Raw genomic sequence first — 26,360 nt, 5'->3', positions numbered from 1 at the left:
GATCCCAGAACATCACCTGCACGCGTTCCCTGTGTGTTCCTCTTTTGCCATCAGCACCAGAAGAACCCACGACTTGCATCTTTGTCTGTGGGTGCCTCAATGATGTATTATCTAGTTCTGCTGGTTTCTGAGTTCCAGGCAAATGGCACCCCACCTGATGTAGTCTTCTGGAACCTGCTCTTTTTCCCCAGCTTTCTAAGTGATCCACACTAATGGCATCTTTTTCGTTCCACAATAAATTTTATTTAGGAAAGCAACATATAGTCATAGGTATCTCAGACAGTGCAGCAAAGTATAAAGACAAATACAAAAGACACTCAGGAAACAACTGGTTGGCTTCTGTCTTCCGGACCTCACCGTAAAGACTAGGTTTGCTCCAGCACTGGCAAGTTCTGACCCAAGTCTGTGGCCGCCTCTGGCACTTGTGGCCATTTCAGCAGGCATTTTGTGAATGAACATTTGATGACATGTTTCATCTCCATTGTTCGTTCACTTGAAAATGCGAGAGGGATTGTGCTGAGGACACAAAAGGGACAGGAAACACAGTCCCTGCCCACAGGGGCTCACACTCTAATGGTGAGGCAGAGAAGTAAACAGTTGGCACAAGACAGTGCGCCAAGTGCTCTCAAAGATGCACACTCTGTAGGGACCACAGGACAGCCACCTGATCCAGCCTGGGGGCAGCTGAGAGGCTTCCTGGAGGAGGTCAGGCCTAAGATAAGGAGACCTGGAGGATGGGGCAGCATGTCAGTCAGGCAAGGTAAAGACCTCCCAGTGAGAATCTAACCCTTTTCTCAACACTGCATTCAAGTCCCTCATGTGACCTTTCCTTCCTCCTATGAAATTCTACATTCCACAGTCGGTCCTATTCACAAGTCTCTTCTTCATACTGGGGGTGAAAGTCCACATGCACACACCTTACACCAGGATGCCGTCTCCTTGCGAATAGAGACTCTCCACTGCATTTACGACTCTGTGTTGGGCAGAGTGGCTGCTCAGGAGACCCTGGCTGGGAGAGATGGTTTTTAGGTGAACTTCTCCAGCACTTCTCTATCACGTGGATGGAGCAAGAAGGATGGGTGGGTGGTGGTCGTAGTGAAAGGGGCCTGAGATACACAAAAGATACGCAAAGAAACCACACCCACTAGACTGCTGCCTGGACCAGAGCACTTAGAATACTTCCATTTTCACTTATGCAAAGTCAAACCACAGAACTGTTCTCAACGGCACAGTCATTTGAAAGAAAGGAACAAACAAGTATTCACTGCAACCAAAAACTAGACAATAATTGCGCGTTCCCCACTGCCCCCAACACCCTTGGAACCAACAGGCCCTGAAGATGGCTGGCAACTCAGTCAAATGTGATCCGGAAACTGCGCTCCTGCTCCTTGCGACGCCCCTCGCACACCTTGGTCACCTCCTCCACCTTCCTCTGCAGCAGGGCTGAGTTCTGGTCGATCCACTGCAGCGAGTCCATGTGCGCGTTGAGGATCTTGCAGATCTGCTGCAGCGGGTCGCTGGTGTCGGCCGGGCCTCCAGACGTGTTCAGGTGCTCGATGATGTCCTTGAGGTCTTGGGCCATGCGCTTCAGCTGGGCGTCGATGTTCTCGGCCAGCTTGTAGGTTTTCTCACGCTCCTCGTCGGCATGCTGCAGGTACACAGTGCCACTCTGCTCCTTGACCGACTCCTCCAGAGGGCTCAGCAGGTCTTCCAGCTCCTTCTGCTGAGACAAGATGAAGTCGAGCTCTTGGTCCAGCCTCTTCTGGTCCAGCTTTACTTTCTCCACCTCACGGTGGAGGGTAGTGATCTTCTCTCCATTCTCGATCAGTGTGCGGTCCCAGGCATTGACCTGTGTGGCCTGCTGCAGGAAGTGCCGCTCCTGGTCCTCCAGCTCCAGACTCCACTTGTTGATCAGACTCTCCAGCTGGGCGTAGGTCATCACAGGGCTGGCGGATGCCCCAGTGCTGGCACTGGGCCCAGGTGGCGCGGCCACGGCAGCTGGTGCATTGCTGGCGATCCCGGATGGTGCCAATGGCTTCAGATTCAAGGCGAAGCCAGTGGTGGTGGTGGCTGCGGTGGTGGTGGCTGCGGTGGTGGTGGCAGTGGCGGTGACTGTTGTTGTGGAGGCGGTAGAAGCTGCTCCAGGGGCCTTTAAGCTGAAGCCCAGCGTTCCAGCCCCGGGAGTTCCAGCTGTGGTTGAAGGGGTACAAAGGGAAAGCCCAGTGGCGGTGGACGAGGTTGGAGCGGTGGCTAGCGAGGCAAACAGTGTGGGCCCAGCACTGGTGGTGGCAGCAGCGGGTGCTGGAGCGGCTGGCGGCGTGGCTCCCGCTCCGGTGGCTGCCGGAGTGGCGGGAGTGAAGGGCAATCCCACAAGGGCCGTGGGCTGGGCCGAAGTCCCCATCGAGCCAATATTGAAACCTGAGGTCCCGGTCTGGGACGTGCTTCCCCCTGTGAATGAGAATCCCCCCGGCGTGGTGGACGGGGCAGCAGAGGTGGTGGTGGAGCCGAACACGAAGCCGGTGGGTGCCGTGCTCTGGCTGGAGGTGACAGTGCTCGAGATGGCATTGGTGAGGGTGCTGCTGCCGAGCCCAAAGCCGCCAGCATGTGCCGTGGCTGGGGTGGCAGCTGCACCGCTCAAGTTTAGCTTTGGTGCGCTGATCCCTAAGGAGAATCCAGTTCCTCCTGTAGCAGGAGTTGTGGTTCCAAAGCTGAATCCTGGCGTCTGTGTTGCTGGAGCTTGGGTCGTGAGCGAGAACAGGCCAGTAGAAGGGGTACTTGCAGCTGGCTGGGAGGGAGTCCCAAAATTAAACCCACCAGTGCCAGATGTAGAGAAAGAAAACCCGGTAGCAGGTGTGGTTGTCGCCGTCTTTGCAGTGCCAAATGTGAACCCGCCTGTGGGGGCCCCAGTGCCTCCAAAATTAAACCCGCTCATGGCTCCAGATTCTGGTGGCGGCAGCTACTCTGGCTCTCAAAGCAAATCCGTTGGTGTCTGCAACCTTGGGAAGATTTTTAAAGCAAAGTAAGTCACATACATGATCAGATGGCAGTTTGGGAAAGGCAACCTCAATGGCAAGATGGAGCAGTCTGGAGGGTGGCGGGACTGGATAATTATATACGTGGCCACCATCCCACTCCCTGCTATAACCTAATCAGGCCCTGTTAAAACTAGAAAAGAAAGATCCAGAAGCATAAGCCTGCGCCCTGGGCTAGGAACTAGATGTGCTTGGGACAGGCACAGCCACATTCAGCACAAGCAGGAGTATCTGCTGCCCTAGAGGAGAAGGCCAAAGAGCCCCTAAAGAGGAGGTCGGATCCAAGGTACTTCTGGAGAGTGGGACTAGAAGCACACAAAATAACACCCGCAGGACTTGCTCCCCAGGTTTCCTTGCTGAATGCAAACGCACAATGGTAGGTGGTGGACTGATCTGGCTGAGTGCCACCCTGAGTGTCTTTCTGGACCTCACAGAAAGCAGAGCTGTATGACAGGGCATGAGGCACCTGAAGGCCCCCATCTGTGCACACCCCTGACCATTTAGGAGGACGGAGGAATGTGGAGCACCTCCCTGCCCTTCTAACTCAGGGGTGGACACAGGACCCACGTCAGCTAACTTAGACCTCCCCTGGGATTTCTCTCCAGGGACTCATGAGGAGGTGGCCTCCTTCACCTACAGGTGTCGGGCACAGAGAATGTGCATGTGGGGCACCCCCTCATCCTTCCAGCCATCTGCAGCTGAGCCGCACAGAGTGGGGAGGAGGAGGGTGGGGGGAGGGAAAGTGATCATGTGCCCGGAGGAGTCACCCATGCTCACAGGGCCCTGCGCTGCCTCTGGTGAGGGAAGAGAAGGGAGCTGGGGAAGGCCTATGAACACCTGGCTGTAAGTAAGTTCTCAGATACCCGGGGGTTGTGGCTGACCTCAAGTTTAACACGAATTCACGGTCGGCTGCCACTGCTCAGTGGGTCCCCAGGCTACAGGGTGAGAAATGCCGATTCCAATGTAGATACTAGGGTGAGAGGCAGCTTGGTGTGCCCAGTGCCACGCTATACACGTTCTCCTTAGCCACCGGACCCACGGCTAACTTCACAACAGTCCTACAGGGAGGTTGGGATGATGGTTCCCATGCACAGACAGAGAAAGAGAGGCTCAGATGGAAGTAACTTGTCAATTCTTATCCCACAGTGGGCCCTGAACCTGGCCGTGGGCTGCGAACCCCTCTTTATTTCTACTCCATCAAGCTGGTCCATCTGGTCACAGGCACGAAGCCCTGCTTTGGGGCATGGCCACCACGCTGTACCCCAGCCTCCATCCAGTACCCCGAAGAGCTTATTTTTCCTTCATCTAAAACAGCTGAGTTAGTTCAGCAGCAAGACAGCTCCCTCTTCTCAGGCACAAAGCTGGTTCTTCAGACACAAAGAAAAGACCTGGGTTTGAACTCTGCTTCCGCTACAAGCCATGGGTCCTGGGGCAAGTTACCCCTGAGCCTCTCTACACCTCAGGTCCCCAACTCTAACGAGGACAATCCCCTCCCACTGTGAAGGATAAACAAGGTCAGGACAGAGAAGCCAAGTGCCTGGCCCAGAGAAGGCATCCATACGTCCTGTTTCCTCTTCCCTCTCTCTTCAGGGCCAGAGGAAACCTGCTGTGGCTGCCCTCCCCAACTTCCACAGCACCCTCTGCCTTCCTGGCAGACCCTGATAGTTCCTTCTCCTCCTCCACACAGACACATGCTTCTAGGGAGATGACCTCAATGTGGTCCTCAGGGCCTTGGCTGTGACATTTTTATAAAGCTCTTCTGGGGGCTCCTGGAAAAGGTCCCTTCATTCTCACCACAGCAATGTCTGAGCCCCCAGGGCCTCTGGTGCTCACACTGCCCTGTGTCAGACCCCTTCTTGCGTCAGAGTGCACACCTCACTCCAGAGCCACATCAAGCCAGGTTTGCCGTTACTGGCAGCCCAAAGCATCCGAATAGCTACACCTACATGTCTCAGTTCTCAAGAACTCAGCCCGAGAGCTTCTATTAATAAGTTGCAGCTAAATTTTTCCATAAGAGCATTTATAAAAAGCTCTCAGCAACTATTAAAAAACTAAAAGAAAAACAAAAGTCTGTAGGGGCTTTTCTGGTTTAATGGTTCACCACTTACTAAATGCCTCATTGGTTTCCGATACTACAGCTAGGGGTCTGCTAACAGTGGCGAACACACACTGATTCGGCCTGTGCTACGCGCTTTAGGGTATTATCGTTCACTTACTCTAAACGCAGGTCTATTTCATAAACCAGGAGAGTGAGGTCAGAGAGGTTACCTAAGCCATGGCCCTTGCCCTTGAGGTAGCCAGAGACAGGGCAAACGTGAACTTCAGTACCGGGGCTCTAGGCAGGGGTGGCGGGGGTAGTGGTGGTGAGGGTGTGTGTGTGTGTGTGTGGGTCACTTAAAGGAGCATTTTCCTGAGCTGAGTGTGGAAGGATGCAAGGTCAGCCAGGTCGGTCAGGTGGGTGGGAGGAAGGGCCTGGGTGAGGCAGAGAGAAGCTGAGACACAGGTGTGTCTCTGGGGTGCTAAGTGTGGCTGGAGGGAGTCTGTGTTTGTGCATGCAGTAAAGGGTTGACTCAGAAGGCCTGGGTTATCCAAACCCTGCACATTCCAAAGAAAAGACTGGCCCTTCTCTGGTTCCTGTGAGATAACCTCCAAGCCCTGCCAGCTTGACCTCTGCAGGGGCCAGAGACAGAGTAATGACAGTCAGTCACACAGACGCTCCATCCTACGTGACCAACCCCCAGTAAAAATCCTGGACACCAAAGCTCAGGTGAGCTTCCTTGGAGGGCAATACTCCATGTGTGGTGTCACAAGGTGTTGCTGGGAGAATTAAGTGCTGTCGTATGACTCCACCAGGAGAGACAACTGGAAGCTCACAACTGGTCTCTTCTACGCTCTGCCTGGTGCACCTTTTACCTTTGCTGATTGATTCTCTCTCCTTTTGCTGTAACCATGAATCTAACAGCTTTGCTGAGTTCTGTGAGACTTTCCAGCTAATCACTGAACCTAAGAGTGATCTCGGGGACTCCCAAGCACAATGTGTGTATAGTGCTGTGTGATGTGATGGGAGCTGCTGGTTGGGAAAGGACATGTTGATGGCTCAGACTTCGAGTGAGCCATGGAGGGACTTTAGGGCTGAGGAGACTAACATAGCCAGATACATGTGTGGGGAGCAGACTAGAGGGGAAGAAGCTAGAGGGTCAGGTGGCTGGGAGGAGGCTGGGGTGATGGTCTAAGCCGAGAGCCTGAGTGAGGAGCCAGGACTCTGGGGACAAAAAAGAAAGAACCCCAATCTGGGAACTGTGCAAAAATGTCTGTGCAAAAATGAAGTGAAGAGTTGGTTCTGCAGGGGGTGTCTCACGTGAACAAAGCCGTCCACCAAGACCAGGACTTTGGGAGTTTCTCACAAATGTGTCTGAACAGACACTATTCTGAGCTCTGATACAGGCTTTTCCACTTTCACCAAAGGGGCAAGCTTTCCTACAAGAGCAGCTGACAGTGCTTGGGTCAGGTGCTTAGGGCTGGGCGGCCACAGACTTGGCATCTGTGGCTCACGTGGGCCTGGAGTGAGGAGGGGCTGCCTCGAAGTCACCGAATTACTGACAGAGCTACCTGCCCTCCATCTGTACTTGTTTTTCAAACCACATCCACCTGCCTTATGGCCCAGGGGAGTCAGAGGTTCTGACCTACAGACTCGTCTTGTCCCCTGGCTTTGAGGACCATGGTTCTCTGCCATCACCTCCAACTTCACTCAGGTCCACTAACCTGACCTCTTTAGTCCTTTGCTACTCCAAATCCCAACTATATCTATTTACTTGGCCCTAATCATGTACAGTGATGACAACAGAGACAAAACAAACTCTCTGTAGTGCAACACTCACACAACAAATACACCTGAGCACCTGCTACGTACGGATACCGTTCCAGGCCCTGGCGCTATGCTGTGATGGACAGAGTGAGTCCCTGCTCTCATAGAGCTTCTCTTCCAGCAGAGGAGACAGGAAAAAAATGAACTTCAAAAAAAGAATCCTACAGCATGCTAGAATAGACTAAGCAAATGGAGGAAGAAAAAGTGGGGCAGAGAAAGGGGAACAGGGTGGTGGCATGGGGTAAAGGGGTTGACTGATCATACTGAAGAAAGAGCTAGAACAAAGCCCGGGGAAGGGGAGGGGCACAGCCATGACAACAGGAGGCCAGTGTGGTTAAGGGGCAGGGGCCACTGTTCCTGAGCCCAGGGACTCTCCCTTCCTCCCTATCCCAGCCCCTTTCCTATATCTGGAACAGGGGTGTTTGGGAATTAATATGGGGGGACCTCAACCTTGGACCAAAGGAATGGAAGGGTTAAGAAGGCAATGTGTGTGTGTGTGTGGGGAGGTCTGTGTGACAGAATAACGCCTCCATACATGTCCACCCCCTAACCCCAAACCTGTGAATATGAGATCTCACACAGCCAAAGGGACTTTGCAAATGTGATTAAGGATTCTGAGATGGGGAGATTACCTTGGATGGGCTGCATGGACCCTAAATGTAACCGTGAGGGTTCTTAAGTGGAAGAGGGAGACAGAAGATGTGACCGTGGAAGAACATTCTGAGAGATGCTATGTTGCTGGCTCTGAAGACAGAGGAAGGGCCCCAAGCCAAGAAATGCAGGGCGTCTTTAGAAGATGGATTCTCCCCCAGAGTTTCCAGAAGGAGGTCCTGTGGACCCATTTCAGACTTGTAACTTTCAGAACTGTAAGAGGATAAATGTGTGCTGTTTTAAGCCACTAAGTTTGCAATCATTTGTTACGACAACAGGAAGCTGATAGAGGAACGGGGGAGAAAGAACAGGATGAACTCAATCTAGATAAATGGATGGGAAACACATCCTGGAGTTGGGGCCAAGGAAGAGGCTGGAGAAGAGAGGTGATGGGACCAAGGCAGGTCTGCCTCTGTGCATCGGGGCCAAGGGGAGAGGGTGCAGCAGTCACGGACCCCAGAAGCTGGGGAGCTGGTGGGAAAAGAACAGAGAGCTGTGATTCTGAGAATGTGGACATCCCCTTCTGCTGGGGTGACTTCACCAGGGGTGTGGATGTGCGTGAAACCCAGCAACGACAGGCCACCTATGACAGAGGGAGGGAAAGGGGGCCGGGGAGCACGAGAAGGGCTGGTGATGGTGACAGCGTCAGCCTACAGGGCAGGATTTTCTGCTTTTGTTCACTACTGTTAGGCCCAGCACCTACAGCAGTGCCTGGCATGCAGCAGGCACTCCATAAATAACTGCGAGTGACTGACTATTTGACAATTAAGAACTACCATTTACGGAGTGCCACTTATGTAATGGTACTGGGCCAGGAATACCAGGTAGCAGCGCAATGAATCCTTCCTACATGAGAAACAAGCTCAGAGAGGTGATGTAACTTCTTCAAAGTCACATAGCAAACACTAGTCCCAGGATGGGAATCCAGATCTTTCTAGGGCTAAGTCCTGAAGTTCTGCTTGGAGCAAGGAAAGAGGAGTTGTCAGAATTAAGTTTTAAGGGATGAATGGTATTCTTTGGGCAGACAAGTCACTGAGAGAGCGACATATGCAGGACAGCTTTTGTACAGCTGTGGCTGGAGCAGCAGGCTGTGGGGAGGTGGGGTTGGGGGCCAGGTCACAGAGGTAGATTGCCAGGCTAGTCCATCCAATGGAGACAAAGCCATAACACTGTTTCCCTTCCTGATCCCAGAGCTGTCTTTCATCCTCACACCTCAGAAACCTAAGTGACCCTTCTACACTAGGCTCCTTCACTGCGGTGGAGACAGCTGCTGTCCCCTTCCTTTTTTTTTTTTTTTTTTAAAAAGATTTTATTTATTTATTTGACAGAGAGAGACAGCGAGAGAGGGAACACAAGCAAGGGGAGTGTGAGAGGGAGAAGCAGGCTTCCTGCCGAGCAGGGAGCCCGATGCAGGGCTCGATCCTGAGCCGAAGGCAGACACTCAATGGCTGAGACACCCCACATCCCCTTCCTTCATACCAGTTCTACTCCACTTCATTTGGGGCAGCAGTGAGTCCAGCCAAAGGGCTCTCTTTCCCAGGGCTTCTTGATGGGGCTTGGGATTATGACTCCAGGGTTTTCTAGTCCACTGATGAGCCATCATAGGGACTGCAGACAGTAGGCCTGTAGCTGTCATTAGAAGTACAGACTGCGTGGGCACCTGGGTGGCTCAGTCGTTAAGCATCTGCCTTCAGCTCAGGGCGTGATCCCGGCGTTTCTGGGATGGAGCCCCGCATCAGGTTCTTCGACTGGGAGCCTGCTTCTTCCTCTCCCACTCCCCCTGCCTGTGTTCCCTCTCTCACTAACTGTCTGTCAAATAAATAAATAAAATCTTAGAAAAAAAAAAGAAAAAAAGTCCAGACTGAGGATTTCTGTGCACTCTGAGGACAGGGGCCTTTGTTCATCCTTTTCTGTCAGTCACTCGGCAAGGCTCTGCAACCTATTGGCCTGAACCCTGCTTCTCCACTCCTAACCCTGGGATCTTAAGATTCTAAATTCATCCCCCATGCCTGTTTCCTCATATGAAAAACAGGGATTACAGCTCACGGATCTGCACTGGGCGCTTAGCAAACTGCACCCTTGGAGCCCAGGAAAAGCTAACCTCTTATTAATACAAGTTCCGGAAGCAACTGGGGGAGATGCTCCTGACATTTCAGCCCATGGCCACCTGGTGGCGCTGCCAACAACGCTGAGCCCAGGAAGCAAGGAAGGAGGAGCTATCTCTGTGGGAGCCACCCCCCCCCAAATTAGCAATTTAATGAAGCGCCTGGCTGACTGCGTCGGTAGAACATGGGAGTCTTGATCTTGGGGTTGTAAATTCGAGTTGGGCGGAGAGATTACTTAAAAATAGTATCTTTAAAAATAAATAAATAAAATCTTTTAAAAAATTAGCAATTTAAGACTTGGAGGGCATGTGACGACGGGCTCAAGAGAGACCGGAAGAGGAGAGAAACAAGGGGAGCACAGGAGGTGGCAGCAGGAGAGAAAAGGGGGAAAATCAGAGACTGAAGGGACCTTTGCCTTTGGCTCCCATCAGCCCAGCCAGGGAAATGTGATTACCAAGGAGACTCAAACGCCTGCTGGTACCTTACTACTGTGCTAGCGCAGGAACTCCCTGTCCGCTCCGCTGTCCCATGTCCCCGCAATCATCTCTCCCCTGTGGGTTGTCTCACCAACATGTAAAACAGAGCTCACTGGCCACTCACCCCAAGTCAGTCAACTCTGCTTCTTGAACTCATCTCTTGAATCAGTTCCTCTCTCTCCCTTGAGTCAAAGAAAAATCCTCTAACCCTAAGGGAACAGGTGAGCTCAGAGAGCCAGCCCTTCACGAATGGAAATCAACTGATAAGCAGCGAGCAGCTTGGTAACCAGACCACAGCGAAGGCAGAGTCGAAGGCAGAGTCGAGTCTCCACTGTTCCAGGTTGAAGAGACAGCAGTGCAAAGGCTGAGAGGCAGCAAGCAGGGTGCTGGGCGGGCTCCAGAGCAGTGAGGGGTCAGCCAGACTAGAATGCAGTATGAAGCCATAGGCAGAGTCTATGTGAAAGAATCTCCTTTGTTTTTAAGGACTCTCCCAGGAGGCTGGGGAGGAGCGGGTAGTGTTCTGGGCCACTCCGTCAGGGTCTTACACAACCCCTGTGCCTGGTGGGCATGTCCAACCCTGGTTGCCCAGAACGGAGCCTCCAAGAAAGGCGGGAGGCTTTTGTAAGCCAAACTGGCAGAAGAGAAACCTCAGTGCTCATGGCAGTGTGAAGGGATGGTGCCCCAAAAGGGAAGGCGGGACTGACACCCACCTGTTTTCAATGGCCCTCTCACCCCCTTAGGCCACCTGGGATTCTGGTCCCAACTTCCTAAGCCTGCTCCTCCCTGAGGACCCGCAAATTCGAGGCCCTTCAACCTCCCAGGTGTAACGAACTTGTGCTAGAGACCTGTGAAGAGAGGACACACAGAAGGCGTGTCTGTCCATCTGTCTGTCTGCTCCTCAGGGGGACGATCTGTGGAAAGCCTCCGAGCTCGTTTCACTGCTGCCTTTTCCCCCAGGTGGAGCCCCACGATCAGATTCTTAAACACTGCTGCGCGCTAACTGCGGAGGCTGCTTTGTCACACATGCTCCATTTCTCAACCTACCCAGTGATGTGGGGGTGGCTATTTTATTTTTAAAGATTTATTCATTTACTTTAGAGAGAGAGAGAGAGAAGCTGACTCCCTGTTGAGCATGGGGCTCCCCCAGTGGTGGCTGTTCTAAAAATGAAATTTAAATTCTTTCTGTGAACAGGCAGTTTGATCATGTGGCTCTACATTCCAAAGGGAATACTGTGGTCTCCATCCCCCCCGACCCCACAGTCACCAGCTCTACTCCCTGAAGACAAGTGGTTGGGTTTCCTGCGCCTCTTTCCAGATGTTTTTGATGCATTTAAGCAAATGCAGTGTGCTCTCTACCCTGCTGTACAGGAAAGGTCACATGCCAGATCCACTGTCCATTTTCACTACCCTAGGAGTCATTTCATGCAGGCTCATTACCCTTACTGGGCAGAGGAGAGCCAGTCCAGCAGAGGCACCAACATCCTGCCTCGGCTGCTTGCTCCTGTGCGTTGCCCTGAGCTGGTATCCAAATGCTTCTTGGATTCATAGGTTCCCAGCCTTCTCTTCCTTTCCTTCCTTCCCCTGAAAACACCAGGTTTACTCCAAGAGGTCACTTCCCAGCTAATTAGCAATTACATTCTCCTTTACTCCAAGGCCTGGAATTATACCCAAAGGAGCTCAGGTGGCAGGAAAAACAAATTTCCATAGGAAAACAAATCAGGTTAAGACCTGTGAAAAAGAAGTCAGGAAACAAAAGAGTCGATTTTAAGGAAGATTCTAAAACAACTCAATATAAAATAATAGGACTGGAAGAGATATGAGGAATATTCTGGTGCTGGGCCCCCTACCTATTTAGCCAAGAACAGTTTTGTTTCTCTTCTACTGGAAGATTTTTTTCTCTAACTGCATTTTTAACATTTAAATTTTAACTACACAATCAATACACAAGTCCTTTCTTTAAAATAATGTATTGCGCATCACCAACAGGGCTAAGATTCTCTTGATCACCGCCCTCCACCCTGGTTCCCACACCTGTGAGGTAGCGCTGGTAAAAGCTGCCACGTACCTTTTATCTACATATTTGTGCATGCATTCACAGCTTGAGGAGATGAAATGATTCTAATTTTTCTTTTCATCAACAATATTGCAACAAGCATGCCTGCTCACACCTTCTTTGGCACAGGTGCATGTTTCCGGGCAGATTCCCCAGAAGGAGAGTTGCTGGCCATGGATACATGCATTTCGGTTTTCCTGGGGGCAACCAATTGCCTTCCAACCTGCCTCTACCTGTTTTTATTCTAAATGGCAGTTCCTGGAGAGAATCGTTTCCCTACAACCTGCCGGCACCTGAGATTAGGAAGCTCCATCAATCTGATGTACCTACTGCATCTATTAACAGACGATAAAAGCACTAACCACTCAGCACTCATTACATGCCAGCATGTGTTGGCTAATTCACAAATACGCTCATTCATTCAGTCAGCAAACACCCATGAAGACTTAGAACAGGACAGGCTCTGAGTTGGGCAACAAAGACAATATGATCTGGTCACCACCTTCACGAAACTAGTGATAAATATAAAGAAAAAGTTACCATAACTGAAAACAAGTATGCAAACAAAAACTTGTACACAAATATTCAGAGGCATTATTCCCAATAGCCAAAAGGTACCCTCACTGGCAGCCACTCTTTCCCTCCATCATTCCACTCCAGCCCCACTTGTTCTTTGCACCTGCCGGCCCCTCATCCCTGAATGCTCCCCGCAAATGTCCCCATGACTCATTCCTTTACTTTCTTCAGCCTTTGCTAAAATGTCACCTACTCAGGCCTTTCCCCTTCCCTGGCTATCCTTAGGACTTGCACCATCTGAAATAATATGCCGAACTTACAGATTTCATGTACTGTCTGTCTCTCCATTAGAACGTCAGCTACATGAGGGGCAGCACTTCTGTCTGTGATTTCCACTGCGGTATCCCCAATGATAGTAGTAGCTGCTGGCCATCACAGGCACTCAGCAAATGCTTGTCAACGGAATAAAGAGATCCAGGGGTTGCTTTGCGCCAGGTGTTTTTTGTGTACTGACTTCTTTAGTCCTGACCCCTCCAACTGTGAGGTAGGTACCAACTATATTTCCCTTTTAGGGTTAAGTACCTTTTTCAATGTCGACACAAATGTCAAAGTCAGGATGATTAAGGTAAGATCCTCTCCCCTCAACTAATTCCTTTTACTGAGATTAACAGAAAAAGATAAATGATGGGATGACACTGTGAAAGAGCTCTGGTCAGAACCTACTGGAAGCCTAGGGGACATGGTGATTACCTTCACCTGGGAAATGGGTTAAGGGGAGGGTTAGGGAAACACTCCTAGAGGAGGAAGGGATATTTAAGCTTGGTTTTGAAGGATGTGAAGGAGTTAGGGTAGGAAGGAGTTAGGTCAACACCTCATTCTAGGCAAAAGCTCGGAGAGGCAAGGGCTTGCTGCCTTGTGGAATGGTGTTAAATACCTGTGTTAAAACCACAAGATGCCAGGGGCGCCTGAGGGGCTCAGTTGGTTAAGCATCCGACTCTTAATTAATTTCAGCTCAGGTCATGATCTCAGGGTCGTGAGCTGGAGCCCTGCATCATGCTGGGTATGCAACTTGCTTAAGATAAAATTATCTCTCTCCCTTTCCCTCTGCAAAACCTTAAAAAACAACAACAACAAACAAACCCACACCACGAGATGCCAAAGAGGGTACACAAATGACCAATAAACATAGGAAAAGATGTGGGCCATCATCATTGGCCATCTGGGAATGCAAATCACAATCACAATGAGATACCAGGTCACATCCATCAGGATGGTAATAAAGATGGCCTAGTGTTGGTGAGGATGTAGAGAAATCAGAACCCTCACTCATGGCTGATGGAAATGGAAAATGGCACAGCCACTGTAGAAGTCTGGCAATTCCTCAAAAGGTTAAACACTGAATTACCCTATAACCCGGCAATCCCAGTCCTCGGTATCTCCCAAGAGAAATGAAAACATATGTCCATCCCAAACTTGTACATGCATATTTATAACAGCCAAAAAATAGAAACAACCCAAATGTCCATCAACTGATGAATAGATAAAATGTGGTAAATCCATAAAATGAAATACTACTCAGCTTTTAAAAGGAATGAAGTATTGCGGTGCCTGGGTGGCTCAGTCAGTTAAGCGTCTGACTCTTGATTTCAGCTCAGGTCATGATCTCAGGGTTGTGGGATCAAGCCCCATGGTGGCTCTACACTGGGTGTGGAGCCTGCTTAAGATTCACTCTCTCAGGAAGCCTGGGTGGCTCAGGCAGTTAAGCGTCTGTCTTCGGCTCAGGTCATGATCTCAGGGTCCTGGGATCAAGCCCCATTTAGGGCTCCCTGCTCAATGGGCAGTCTGCTTCTCCCTCTGCTTCTGCCCTTCATTCTGCTCATGCTCTCTCTCTCAAATAAATAAAATCTTAAAAAAAAAATCTCTCCCTCTAAAAAAAAAAAATGAAGTATTGATATATGTTACAAAATGGATGAACCTCAAAAGCCAAAGAACCATCTATGACATGATTCCATTCACATGAAATGTCCAGAACAGGAGAGACAGAAAGCAGGTAAATGGTTGCCAAGGGTTGAGGGATGGGGCAACAGGGAGTGACTGCTAATGGATATGGGATATGGAGTTTCTTTTGGGAATGACGAAGATGTTCCAAAATTAGATTATGGTGATGGTTGCACAATTCTGTGAATGTACTAAAAACCACTGAATTGTATGCTTTAGTAAATGGGGGTGCATTATACAATATCTCAAAGTAAAGCCAATAAACCAACCAACCAGGCATGGGATACCGGTAAGGGGTTGAGAAGGCAGAAGTGAGGTTACAGGGGTGGGTGGGGGCCAGGCTCAATCCTGACTTTATACCCTGGGGCAGGGGCTGGGCAGAGGAGTTTCCAAAGATAGGATCATGCTTTCTTCTGGAGACAAGTAAAGCTGGCCTGGGAAGGAGACTGGAGCTAAAATGCTCCAGTCAGCTGTGAGGCCATCAGGGGCTCCCTGAGAAATGCAGCTGGGCATCGGGGTCACATGGAGAGGGACTCTAAGAGCACAGCAGGTGGTATTTTTTCTACAAAGACAGAATTTTGTAGAATCACGCACACCTCTGCTCCCTCCCCAGCCTCACTCCCTGTAATCAACACCAGCATCTCAGGGGACAGGCAGTGAAGTCATTGGTGAGGGAGGAAAAGGTCCAGGCTGGGTTGTGGTAGAGACAGTTGCCATGAAGATGGTTTCTCTGGGGACCAAGTGAAAGCCACCAGAAGTGAGGGGCAAAGTGGCTTTGAGTCTGAGAACCAGAAACCAATCATAGCCCCTACCTGCCACCAGGTATCAATTGCCATGCTAACATCTCTGGATGTTTATTATGCGCTGGGCTGTTTGCAGTACTTTACCTGCACTGACTCCCAACTTTATGAGGTGGGACCTGTTCATGAACCCATTTTACAGATGAGCAAACTAAAGTCAAGAGAACTTTAGTAACTTACCCAACGTCACACAGGTAGTCAGTGCCCAACCCCAGAGCTGAGCTACCTACTCACCAGCCTCTCCAATGTGACTTTTTCACTCCAACCCCCATTACGTGCCATGTCTACTACTCCCTTCCCACTCTTTAAGGACATCTCAGGCATATCCGTCACCTTCCAGACTAGCACAGGTTTCACTCTGAATCCAAACCAGTGCTGTCCACCTTCTCCAGCCTCAGGCGAGACTCATGAAAGCTCGGAGTGAAGGGCCTCATCAGCTGCTCTTTCCTGTCCCTACCTCTGCAATCTGTTCCTGCTCTGGGTGGGGGCAGGCAGAGAAGGGCAAAGGGCTCCTGAATGTAGAGTGGGACTCTGCTGGTTTTGACCCAATGCCCTCTACGGGCAGTCCCCACATGTGGGGGGGGGCACCTAGGGAACTATGAGGTATTCTCGTTACGGTCCCCTGCTTCTGCGTCTCTCTCTTGATCCCCTCAGTTCCCACTACGACTGGCCGTCCCAGGAGTGCTGGCAGGGTTCAGGTCCTGCTGCCTTCCTCCGTGCTCAAGCCACCCCATGGGAACTATACATGTGTGGCCCACCGCATGGCAGGGGCTCTCCACTACTCTTCCCCTATCTGGAAGGATGAGCTGGTTTGCTTTGAGAATGGGAAAGCAGCCCTGGCAGCCAGGTCCTGGCTGAGGATACCACCACCAGGCAGGGCCACTCTGACTGTGGAGGACCAAGACAAAATAAGACCACTCTGGAATCATGTTTCAACACAGACAAAAGCACAAACATTGTCCAAAGCATAAAAATGACCAAAATCCCCTGCCTCAGAGCTGACAGGTGTTTCTCACATTAACCACAGCATTAGCTCTGCTCATCCCTCTTGGCTCTAGATAAGATAAAGATAGCTAGTCCCGACTGGCCTCTGCCTCCCAGCCTCCAATCCAGAGCAAACACTGCTTCCCTGAACCCTCCCCCAAAGTCACTTTAACTCAGCTCCAGTAGGTCGTCCTTAATACTCGCTTGCTGAGATGCCCTGAAGGCCCCAATGGTGGGTAGCTCCCTAGCTGCAACAGCAAGAAACCCAAGTTGTTCAACTACATGTGCTCCTGGTGGCCTCTGGCTGGAGGCATGGACAGCTGATAAGGAACAGACAGAGCAATAAGACACCAGCCCCTCTTTGGCAGGCACCCAACCCTCCAGGACAATTCCTAAGACCACCTTCCCTGCTCCCCACAAACACAGCCCTCTTGACTTTACATGGGACTGGATCTGAACAAGGCCCTACTCCTCCTCAAACGTCATCAGTCCAGCAGGGAGGGGTGTGGTCCAAATTCTCCGCAACTCTGGAAAGAGGAGTACTTGGTTCCTTTTGTTCTCTGCTCTGGGCAGAGAGGATTACAAATCTGAGGGTGGGGTGAAATCATTGAACCAAAGGTCAGGGTCTAACCACACTCATGGTTAGGATTTCTCCCAATTACTTGTCAATCTTTTAAAACTTGGATCTTACAGAAAATGCTGGATTTTCAACTTCTGTAAAATCGGAAGCTCCGTACCGCCAGGCCAGCATCGCTATCCAGAAAGTTGTGCAACCCTTGAACAACACCTGTACCTTTGGGTGTCCCAGGGCTTTGCTGGCCTCTCCTTAACACAGGCCCTCTGGGTTTACAGAGCTGGCTTTCTCGCTGAGCCAGGAACCATTCTAGGCCTTTTCATGTATTATCTCTGTGGTCCTTATCCACTGTCCTCGGAGGGCTGTTATTGTCCCCATTTTAGCGATGGACCCTGAAGCACACAGGGGTACAGTACATTATCTTGCTGGAGGTCACACAGCAGTTAAGTGATAGCATCCTGAGCTCTGGGGCACTATGTGGTCAATTACCTTCAGTTTGCCTCGTCCTTTTCCCATGGCTAGTCCCGGTGGGCAAGGGAAGAGGCACCCTAGGGCTGACACTAGCCTTCATCTCCTAGATGAGAAAACAGGCTCCCAAAGGGAAGTATGGTAGGCTGGATAATGGCTCTCCAAAGAAGTTCACATCCTAGTTCCCAAAACCTGTGAATGTATTTACCCTACATGGTAAAACGGAGTTTGCAGATGTGATTAAATTGAGGATCTTGCGATGAAGACATTTATCCTGGATGGTCTGGGTGAGCCCCAACATGACCATAAGGGCCCTGGTAAGAGGTAGGGCAAGAAGATCAAAGGAGAAAACAGGAGAGGAGACAATGGAAGCAAAGGTCAGAGAGATGCAAAAAGGGCCATGAGCCGAGGAGCACAGGCACCTCTGGAAAGGCAAGAAAATGGATTCTCCCCTCCAGCCTCCAGAAGGAACAGCCCTGTGAACCTATTTTAGACTTGCGATCTTCAAAACTAAAAATGAATAAATATGTGTTGATTGGAGCCACTAAGTTTATGATGGTATGTTTTTTTTTTGTTTTTTTTTTTTTAAAGATTTTATTTATTTATTTGACAGAGATAGAGACAGCCAGCGAGAGAGGGAACACAAGCAGGGGGAGTGGGAGAGGAAGAAGCAGGCTCATAGCGGAGGAGCCTGATGTGGGGCTCGATCCCATAATGCCGGGATCACGCCCTGAGCCGAAGGCAGACGCTTAACCACTGTGCCATCCAGGCGCCCCTATGATGGTATGTTTTAGCAGCCATAGGAAACCAATACAGAAGGGACGAGGTGCCAGAGCTGGTGCAGCAGCACGGAGCCTACCTGGGCCGGAAAAGCTGTGGCTGCCTCTGCCCAGGGCCATACAGCAGGAGCGAGGGAAGGGCTCTGGAGCTACCAGGCCACGTGGCAGATCGATGCTCTACATGCCTGGCCCCCTACACTGCCCTTTCCCCAACTGGGATGGCCTTGGCCTTCCTGCCCTTGTTTGTTAGGACGTCGGTCTCCAACCCTGCACCCCTCACCCCCCGCATGACCCAGGTACCTGCCCTAGCACCTCTTCAGAAAGAATCCAGGTCCATCTGATGCAAACTCTGTCCCTTTTCAATCATAACATTGATTGGGAAACCAGTGAAGGGCGGCTGGTGAGGAGAGCCTCCACTAGGGCAGGGGAGATGGGGAGGAGCAGGTCAGAATCAATAGAATTTGGCAACTGTGAGCTGCAGCAAACCTGAGGTGAAGGTCTGCATGAGGTGGCCTCCCAGCAGGCTATGCCCTAGGCTGGGGGTCAGGGACCTCATAGATCTGAGAGGAAATAGGCTCTCCCTGGGGCTTGTAGGGCCTTGGATGCTGTGCAGTATCGTGCAGGCCTGGGCTCTAACTGGCACTATGATTATGCACAATCCTTTTCACCTCTTGGGACCTCAGTCTTGCCTCCTGCAAGACAAGCAGGTTAGCTTCTGCAGTCTGAGGCCCCTTCTCAGCACTGAATCTGATACTCAGGGTCCCGCACAGGCGGCTGCTCTCCTGTCTCCTCCCTTGCTGTGCTGGGACCTTTTCCCAATTCAGGGCTCTAGGGTTTGCTAACCAGGAACTGTTGCCAGGTGAGCCAGGGCCCCCAGAGAACCCCCCCCTACTCCCCCTCCCCATCCAAGAGCCAGGGTGATGCAACCTGCCTGCAATAACCACCTCACTCCCTAAGCCTGGCTCCTCCGCACTGAAAAAGAGTCCCCAGAAGCCCCACCCATGCTCCCAGCCCCAGCTCAGGAGTTGAAGGGACTGGGGCATCTGGACCCTGGAGGACTCTGCAAGCTGAGGGAAGCAGCGGCATTTGAGTCCTGGAAGTGCCATGGGTCCGGGTCAAAAGTAGGCACAGGAGAAGGCTGAGGGTGCCAATACCTGGGCTCAAAGGTACTGACTGATGACCCACCACCTACAAATTAGAATACACCGGGAAGGGCTAGGGAGCTAAGTGTGCAAACTGGCACCCACTCAGTAGGAATCAGTCAAGCTGCTTCCGTGGGACAGCTGGCACCAGGGCTGAACAGGATGAGATCCAACAGCTGGAGAGAAAAAGGTGTAAGGGGCTGGGACAGGACAATCAGAGTCCCTGCCCTAACGTGTCCTCAGTCGGCATATGTGGCACACAGCTGGCAACATGATTCCCACACTAAGCAAGTTCATTTCCAGTTACCAAAAAATATCCTACCTGGCCACCCTCTCAAAAACCCATAATCCCAGTCTATGAGACAAAACCAAATTGAGGGATATTACATAGAATAACCAACTAGCACTCTTCAAAACTGCCAAGGTCATGAAAACCTAGCCAAGTCTGAGAAACTGCTGCAGAGACCAGAGGCGGCTAAGGAGACACGGTGACTAAATGTGATATGGCATCCTGGAACGAAAAAAACAGCATTAAGAACTAGTGAAATCAGAATAAAGCATGCACTTTAAAAGCCCATACCAATGTGGGTTCTTCAGTTGTGACAAATGTACCACAGTAACGTAAGAGGTCAACAACGGGGAAAACCAGATGAGGAGTATACAGAAACTCTGTACTATCTTTGTAACTTTTCTGTAAATATAAAATTATTCCAAAATAAAAACTTAATTAAAAGAAATACCTTGTTCACGTGTACATACTAAAAGATCTTTTCAGAAGACTCAAGATTTTGGGGTGGGGGGGACACGGAATGGACAGGACTTACTGTCAGCAGTCTGAGTCCACCCTAATCCTACCTGCTATGGCTCAAATATCTATACTGAGAAGTGGAAGGAGGTCAGTCCTTAAGTCTCATTTAAAAGGCTGGAAGATCTTTTAAAGCACTTACTACCTAGCAGTGCAGATAAAACACATCCATCTCAACAATAATAACCGCCCCCCGCCCCCGCCATGTAACATCTACTGTTTGCCAGGCACTAATCGGAGGGCTTGACCTGAATTAACTCAATGAATCCTCAAAACAGTACTTAGAAGTAGTATTTCTTTTTTAAGTAAACTCTACTTCTGACATGGGGCTCAAACTCACAACCCCAAGATCAAGAGTCACATGCTTTACCAACTGAGCCAGCTAGGTGTCCCAGAAGTTAGCACTGTTAACTGCCACGTATATTGCTACATTTCTATTAACTCAACTCCACACTTTATTCTGGTACTATTAGTGGAAACCAAGGCACAGGGAAGAGAAATTGCCAGTAAGCTAATATGTGGGGTAGAGTCAAGGTCTGAACCCAACAACCTGGTGCCAGAATCTGCATGTAACTGCTACTCTATGCTGCCTAGGTAATAACCTAGCCCCTATAGGTCAAGTCCTCAAATACTGGCAGAGTGGACAGTAAGCGCTCTACTTGGAAGTAGTCAGATCCCCAGAAGGACTTCCTGCATGCAACAGAAGCCTGCATATCTTCATTCCCAGATAACTCTCAAGATAAGGGTTCCCCCACCTTCACTGTATCTCATAACCACCACATTTGATGTTAAGTTGAACTCCAGGTGTTCTCCTGTGGACAGATGCAAGGTGGGAACTGGAGGGGTTTCTGAAGCAAAGACCCACACCTACTTGGGTTACTGGAGGGCCCAGTTCACAGGGAGGGTATGGCCAGGAAGCCATTTTAGTAAAGGGCAGTGCAGATCTCCCTATTTGGGGCAGGGTTGGTAAACTGATCCAGTGGGGGGCAGCTGAAGCAGAGGACCTTCTGGAAGGAATTCTGGATGAGTTCTGGATAATGGTTGATGGGAGGCAGGCAGAGGATGGAGAAAAGACAGGGTGATGATGCCTATTTTCCTGCAACTGCGCACCGCGAATGCGGCTGAGCGTCCATCATCTGGAACAGGGAAGGGTGGGTGGGGATGGGTGCAAATTACTGATAACTTGAAGGAGTGAAGAAGACACAAGAATGACCTACTAGTAGGTGTTGGATAGTCCAACGTCTGGGGCTCTTGCGAGGGCAGGAGGAAGGGGTGAGTCTGGACCCCCAGAAAGGGGTGGGGTTATTAAAAACCAAATACGTCGAACAGGCACCTAAGAGCCCGGCTCTGGGTTTCACAGGCTTCGAATTATTTAATTCTCACAGAGTTGATTATTTTCCTCATTTTATAGGTAGTTCCCGATCTACGAGACTACAGAACTTATTTGCCACCGTCGCAGGTCTGAGATTTGAACGGAGCGCGCGGTGTCACTGTGACTCAGACCAGAGTCTAACCCATAAACAGGGTTCTCAGCGTGGGGCGGCAGTTGGGGGATGGAGAGACCAGCATGTGGCTGGCCGGAAATTCGGGAAGCAGGGCAAAAGAAACGAAAAGTGAACTGGTGCAGATCTCAGAGAAGAAGAGGGACTGAATTCCCAGAATCAGGGGGTGGGGGGACTGGACCTCAGAGTCAGAGAGACAAAGAACAGGACCCTAGAGTCAGAGGGAGCAAAGGGCCACCCACCCCGGATCAGGAGGAGGGGGCCGGAACCCCTGAAGTAGGAAGGAAGACGGGGCTGGATCCCCAGATCAGAGAGGAAAAGGCCGAACTCTCGGGGTCGGGAGGAGGAGGGCACTGGATCCCAGGATCCCCGAGAGAAAGGGGCCAGGACCGCCTCCCGTTTGGGGCCTCGCGGGGCGGGGCGCGGAAGGATCCAGGCGGGCCGTGCTGCGCCACCCCCGGTATATCTGTCCCCAGTCCCCGGGGCAGCCTCATTCCCCGTCCTCAGATCACAATCTCTCCTCAGGTTACCGAAACGCCATCTCCGCCCGCACAGCCCTGGCTATGGCTCTGTAGCCGCGACCCCTCCGTGTCCCGGCCCGTTTCCGCGCTCACCGCGCTTGCGCTCTTCTCTACCGCCTTCTTTCCTTCAGCCGAGGCCGCCGCCTCTCCTTTCCGCAGCCATGGAGTGAGTAACCGCTCGCCCCTCCCTCTCCAACCGCCTTTCCCGCCCTTTCGAAGCTCGCGGCCTTCACGACCAGTCTGGGGCGGGGAGAAGGCGAGAGTGGGGAATCACGGTCGCGCAGGCGCAGAAGAGGAAAGACGCGACATTGGCACGTGGTCGAGCATGCGCATTCGGCCCGATGGGGGGAGGGGTGCGTTCTCCCAGAGAATGTTGGCGCTTAAAAATGATCTGCGTGCAGGTGCGCCTGCGCACTAGCCCCAAGGGCGGGGGGAAACGAGTCTGTCCGCGAGCCGTTGCTCACGTGCACAAGTCCACCACAGCCCGAATTTCTCTGTGAAGGGCGGACAGTAAGCAGCCTCACATGCGCACTGACTCCCCCAACCCCTGCAGGCGTGAGAGAGCAGTTGGATCGGTACCGGAGCGTGCGCTTTGGTCCTGGGCGAGAGAGCCGCGTGTGTAAGAGTCGGGCTGTGGACCGGTTCTCCGCCGGTCCCCTCCAGTTTCCCGGCTCCACGTTGCGCAGGCGCTCGGCACAATTTACGTTTCATTAAGGCACCTGCTGGGGCGGGCGGGGGGTGGGACTGACTTAGATTGACAGGGCGGAAGGCGAGGCTTAGAGGCCACCGGTTAAAGGGGTGGAACTAGGATCACAGCGGCCGCGAAGGGTGGGGGTTGGGGAGGGTGGAGCCTATTGTGAGGAGGGGCGTGACCAAGCGAATTTAGCTTTTTTTTTTTCATCGTAAAACCGTGGGACTGGGTATATAGGCCAAGTTAATGGAGGGGCAGGGCTGGGTGAATCCCCGGGAAACTGATTTGAGCTGGCCTTTTGGGATGGAAGTGGAGCCTAAAGGAAGTGCTTTAGAGGGAGGGGAATGGCTGGAAGAAAAGTGTCCTGGGATTGGGTTGGTTTTTGGGTTTTTGTTTTGTTTTGTTTTTTTTTTACGAAGTAGACTGTTACTGTTGGGGGGCTGGTGGGAGGGGCTTAGGGAAATTCCCCTGGGAGACCATTAGGTTTCTGTATTGGAAGGAGTGGGGCTTGGGAATTCTAAGGAAAAGTAATTGGAACCTGAAGAGAATTCCCTTGGGAATGGGTGGGGCTCAGAGATTTGGGGGAAAACATAGATTTAGAATTCCGATAGGGCAAGGTGCAATCTCCAGCCTAGTTGGAAGGGGAAGGGAGGACCCTGGGAACGTGGTGGTGTGGCTTGGTTTCTCTTGCGACTTTGGCGGTGGATGAGGATGGCCTCTGACACCACCTACTTTTGTCTCACTTGTAGGTCTTCCACTTTCGCCTTCGTGCCTGTCTTTGCCCAGCTGAGCAACCTCCAGAGCCTCCTTCCAGCTGTTGGTTCAGCCTTCTTCATTGCCACCCGTGCTCAGAGCCTGTGCTGCAGCCATGTCACTCCTGGCGACCCTGGGGCTGGAGCTGGACAGGGCCCTGCTCCCAGCTAGCGGGCTGGGCTGGCTCGTAGACTATGGGAAACTCCCCCTGGCCCCTGCCCCCCTGGGCCCCTATGAAATCCTTGGGGGAGCCCTGGAGGGCGGGCTCCCAGGGGGAGGAGAGCCCCTGGCAGGTAAGGGCAGGTGGGGGAATGGAGGTGGGGTGAGCTGGGGCATGGGGGCAGGGGAGAAGAATTCATTGATTCATTCAATAAATATTTATTTATTTTTTTTTAAAGATTTTTTTATTTATTTATGTGAGACAGCCAGCGAGAGAGGGAACACAGCAGGGGAGTGGGAGAGGACGAAGCAGGCCCCCAGTGGAGGAGCCTGATGTGGGACTCGATCCCGGAACTCCAGGATCACGCCCTGAGACGAAGGCAGACGCTTAACAACTGCGCTACCCAGGCGCCCCTCAATAAATATTTATTGAGTACTGCAATGCACCAGTGGCTGCTTTAGGTGCTGGGGGATACCGCTGAGACAAGCTGACCTAATCCCTGTCGTCCTGGAACTCTCACTCTTAACTGGGGAGGCAGACAAAAGGCAAACTAGTTGATGATGGGTTGGCATAAGTGGGAAACAGTAACTGAGCTGAAAAATGAAAACAGAGCCCTAGTTTAGAGAGAGTAGCCAGGAAACACATAGGTAACATTTTGGCTGAGACCTAAAGGCTGGCAAGGAATAAGCCGCGAAAAGACCCAAGGGAAGAGCTTTTCAGGTAGAGGAAACAGCATCCCCAGAGGCCTTGGGGCAGAAGTTATTTTATTCATTAGTGTATCCCAAATGCTTGGCACATAGTGGGTTCTCAATAATTAATGAATAAATATGAAACAGACAGTGTTGTTTGCCTTTTAAGAAGAGAATAAATCAAACTACAGATGTAGGGTAATCAGAGCAGACGTTGGAATGGTGGAAGAAATGTCTGGTTGACTCCTCTTGTTGGGGTCATTGCTTGGTTGACTGGTTCATTGGTTGGTTGGTTAATGGGTTGACTGGTGGGTTGACTGATTCATTCAATGAGTTGATTGGCCAACTGGTGGTTAAGTTGGTTGGCTGGGTAGTTGATTGGTGGGTTAACTGGTTGGTTAGATGTTTGATTTGTTGGCTGATTCGTTGAGTGGTCTGATGATTCATTGATCAGTTGATCAATTGGCTGCTTGGTGGTTTCACTCAATGAATGGCATGCATGAGCACCAGGTTGAGTGGAAGACTAGGAACTCGACATTTATGTCCCTCCTCCAATCCTCCAGGTGACGGCTTCTCTGACTGGATGACTGAGCGGGTGGANGCCCCCTGCCCTGGATACCCTTGACTTGCTGGCCATTTACTGCCGCAGCGAGGCCGGGCAGGGAGACTCGGGGTTGGCGCCTCTCCCCCCACCACAGCAGCCCCCTCCTCCTCCACCTCTGCCCTCTCGCCCAGCCCCGTACCCCAATCCTGCCACCACCCGAGGGGACCGCAAGCAAAAGAAGAGAGACCAGAACAAGTCAGCAGCTCTGAGGTACCGCCAGAGGAAGCGGGCAGAGGGCGAGGCCCTGGAGGGCGAGTGCCAGGGGCTGGAGGCACGCAACCGGGAGTTGAGGGAGAGGGCTGAGTCAGTGGAGCGTGAGATCCAATATGTCAAGGATTTGCTCATCGAGGTGTATAAGGCTCGAAGCCAGAGGACCCGGAACAGCTAGGGGGGCAGGGGCTTTGGGCTATAGGGGGCACTGGTGTTCAGCTCCAGCTCACTTCTGTTTCTGGGGCTGAGGTAGGAAGGTCCTTCCATCATCCCGCTCCCTGTCTGTCCCTCCCTCCTCCTTCCCCTCTTCTTGACCTGTCCTCTCCTGTCCATTTCTGAATCTGCTCCCCTTCCCCCTCCCCAGAATCATGGAGTGTTTGGCCTTAGTCAGTATCTACACTCAAGTAACAGCTGAGGGTCTGGGGCCTGCAGGGAATTTGGGGAGCAGGGGAGAGCTTGCAAACCTGGCGTCTCAGGGAAGTGAGGCCAGGAAGGTATACAGAATGAATGTGCAACTGAGGATGGGAGAGCCAGCTGGGGACGTGAGGCGGGGAGGGTTTCAGGAATGGCACCTTACTAACAATATAAGCAAAAAGCAAGCCAAGTGACCTTGGGGAGGTGTATTTGGGCAGGAAGCCAAAAGGCGGCCAGTTTCACAGAGAGATGAATATGCAGGTAGACGGGGAGGTGGGCAGGCTGGGGAATGACCATAACTGGTGACTGGTGGTTAGCTCTGGGAGGAAATCAGTGTTTGTGAAGGTTTGGGGGGAGGGGCTGCATCTCGGTGAGGGAGGGCAGGGGACTGATCCTTTTGGTGATTTGTGAGCGGAAATAAAATGAATTTCCTCTGGTCTGTGTGTCTTTGTCTTTGAGAGAAGTTGGGGAGAGGGCAGTCTCAGGCCAAAGACGATACTAACAGTAGACAGAACAGGTAATACTTGGTGTTAAGCATGTACTCCAGGCACATGGCCAAGGCCAGGTG

At 51.5% G+C, this 26,360-nt stretch overlaps 3 protein-coding genes across 5 annotated transcripts in view; 1 reads left to right on the top strand and 2 right to left on the bottom strand.

The window, feature by feature from the left end:
• The window catches only part of IL4I1 (interleukin 4 induced 1), a 34,445-nt gene extending 11,975 nt beyond the window's left edge, over positions 1-22,470 (bottom strand). For all 3 annotated transcript variants that reach the window (XM_034637878.1, XM_034637880.1, XM_034637879.1), the window contains exon 1: positions 22,365-22,470. The gene's annotated coding sequence lies outside the window, so the exon portion shown is untranslated. The remainder of the gene's footprint in view (positions 1-22,364) is intronic.
• NUP62 (nucleoporin 62) lies at positions 219-22,499 on the bottom strand. Its single transcript, XM_002917826.4, has 2 exons — positions 22,365-22,499; positions 219-2,996 (listed from the first exon to the last, which is right to left on the bottom strand). Exon 2 carries the CDS (start codon positions 2,930-2,932, stop codon positions 1,352-1,354), a length of 1,581 nt encoding a protein of 526 aa, XP_002917872.2. The 5' UTR covers positions 2,933-2,996; positions 22,365-22,499; the 3' UTR covers positions 219-1,351.
• On the top strand, positions 22,301-26,229 carry ATF5 (activating transcription factor 5). The gene is given in 4 exon segments (XM_019798179.2): positions 22,301-22,437; positions 23,712-24,008; positions 25,128-25,164; positions 25,166-26,229. Coding segments are annotated over 3 exon segments (606 nt in total). The 5' UTR covers positions 22,301-22,437; positions 23,712-23,830; the 3' UTR covers positions 25,557-26,229.
• The last annotated feature ends 131 nt before the right edge of the window (positions 26,230-26,360 follow it).

Source organism: Ailuropoda melanoleuca, chromosome 12 (assembly GCF_002007445.2).
Source record: "Ailuropoda melanoleuca isolate Jingjing chromosome 12, ASM200744v2, whole genome shotgun sequence".
NCBI classification, from domain to species: Eukaryota; Metazoa; Chordata; class Mammalia; order Carnivora; family Ursidae; genus Ailuropoda; species Ailuropoda melanoleuca.
Note: the sequence above shows the minus strand (reverse complement) of the source record. Positions and strands in the feature narration are given on the sequence as shown.

Excerpts from the sequence above, each read along its gene's own strand:
- NUP62 (XM_002917826.4), bottom strand. The coding sequence starts at position 2,932 with ATGAGCGGGTTTAATTTTGGAGGCACTGGGGCCCCCACAGGCGGGTTC.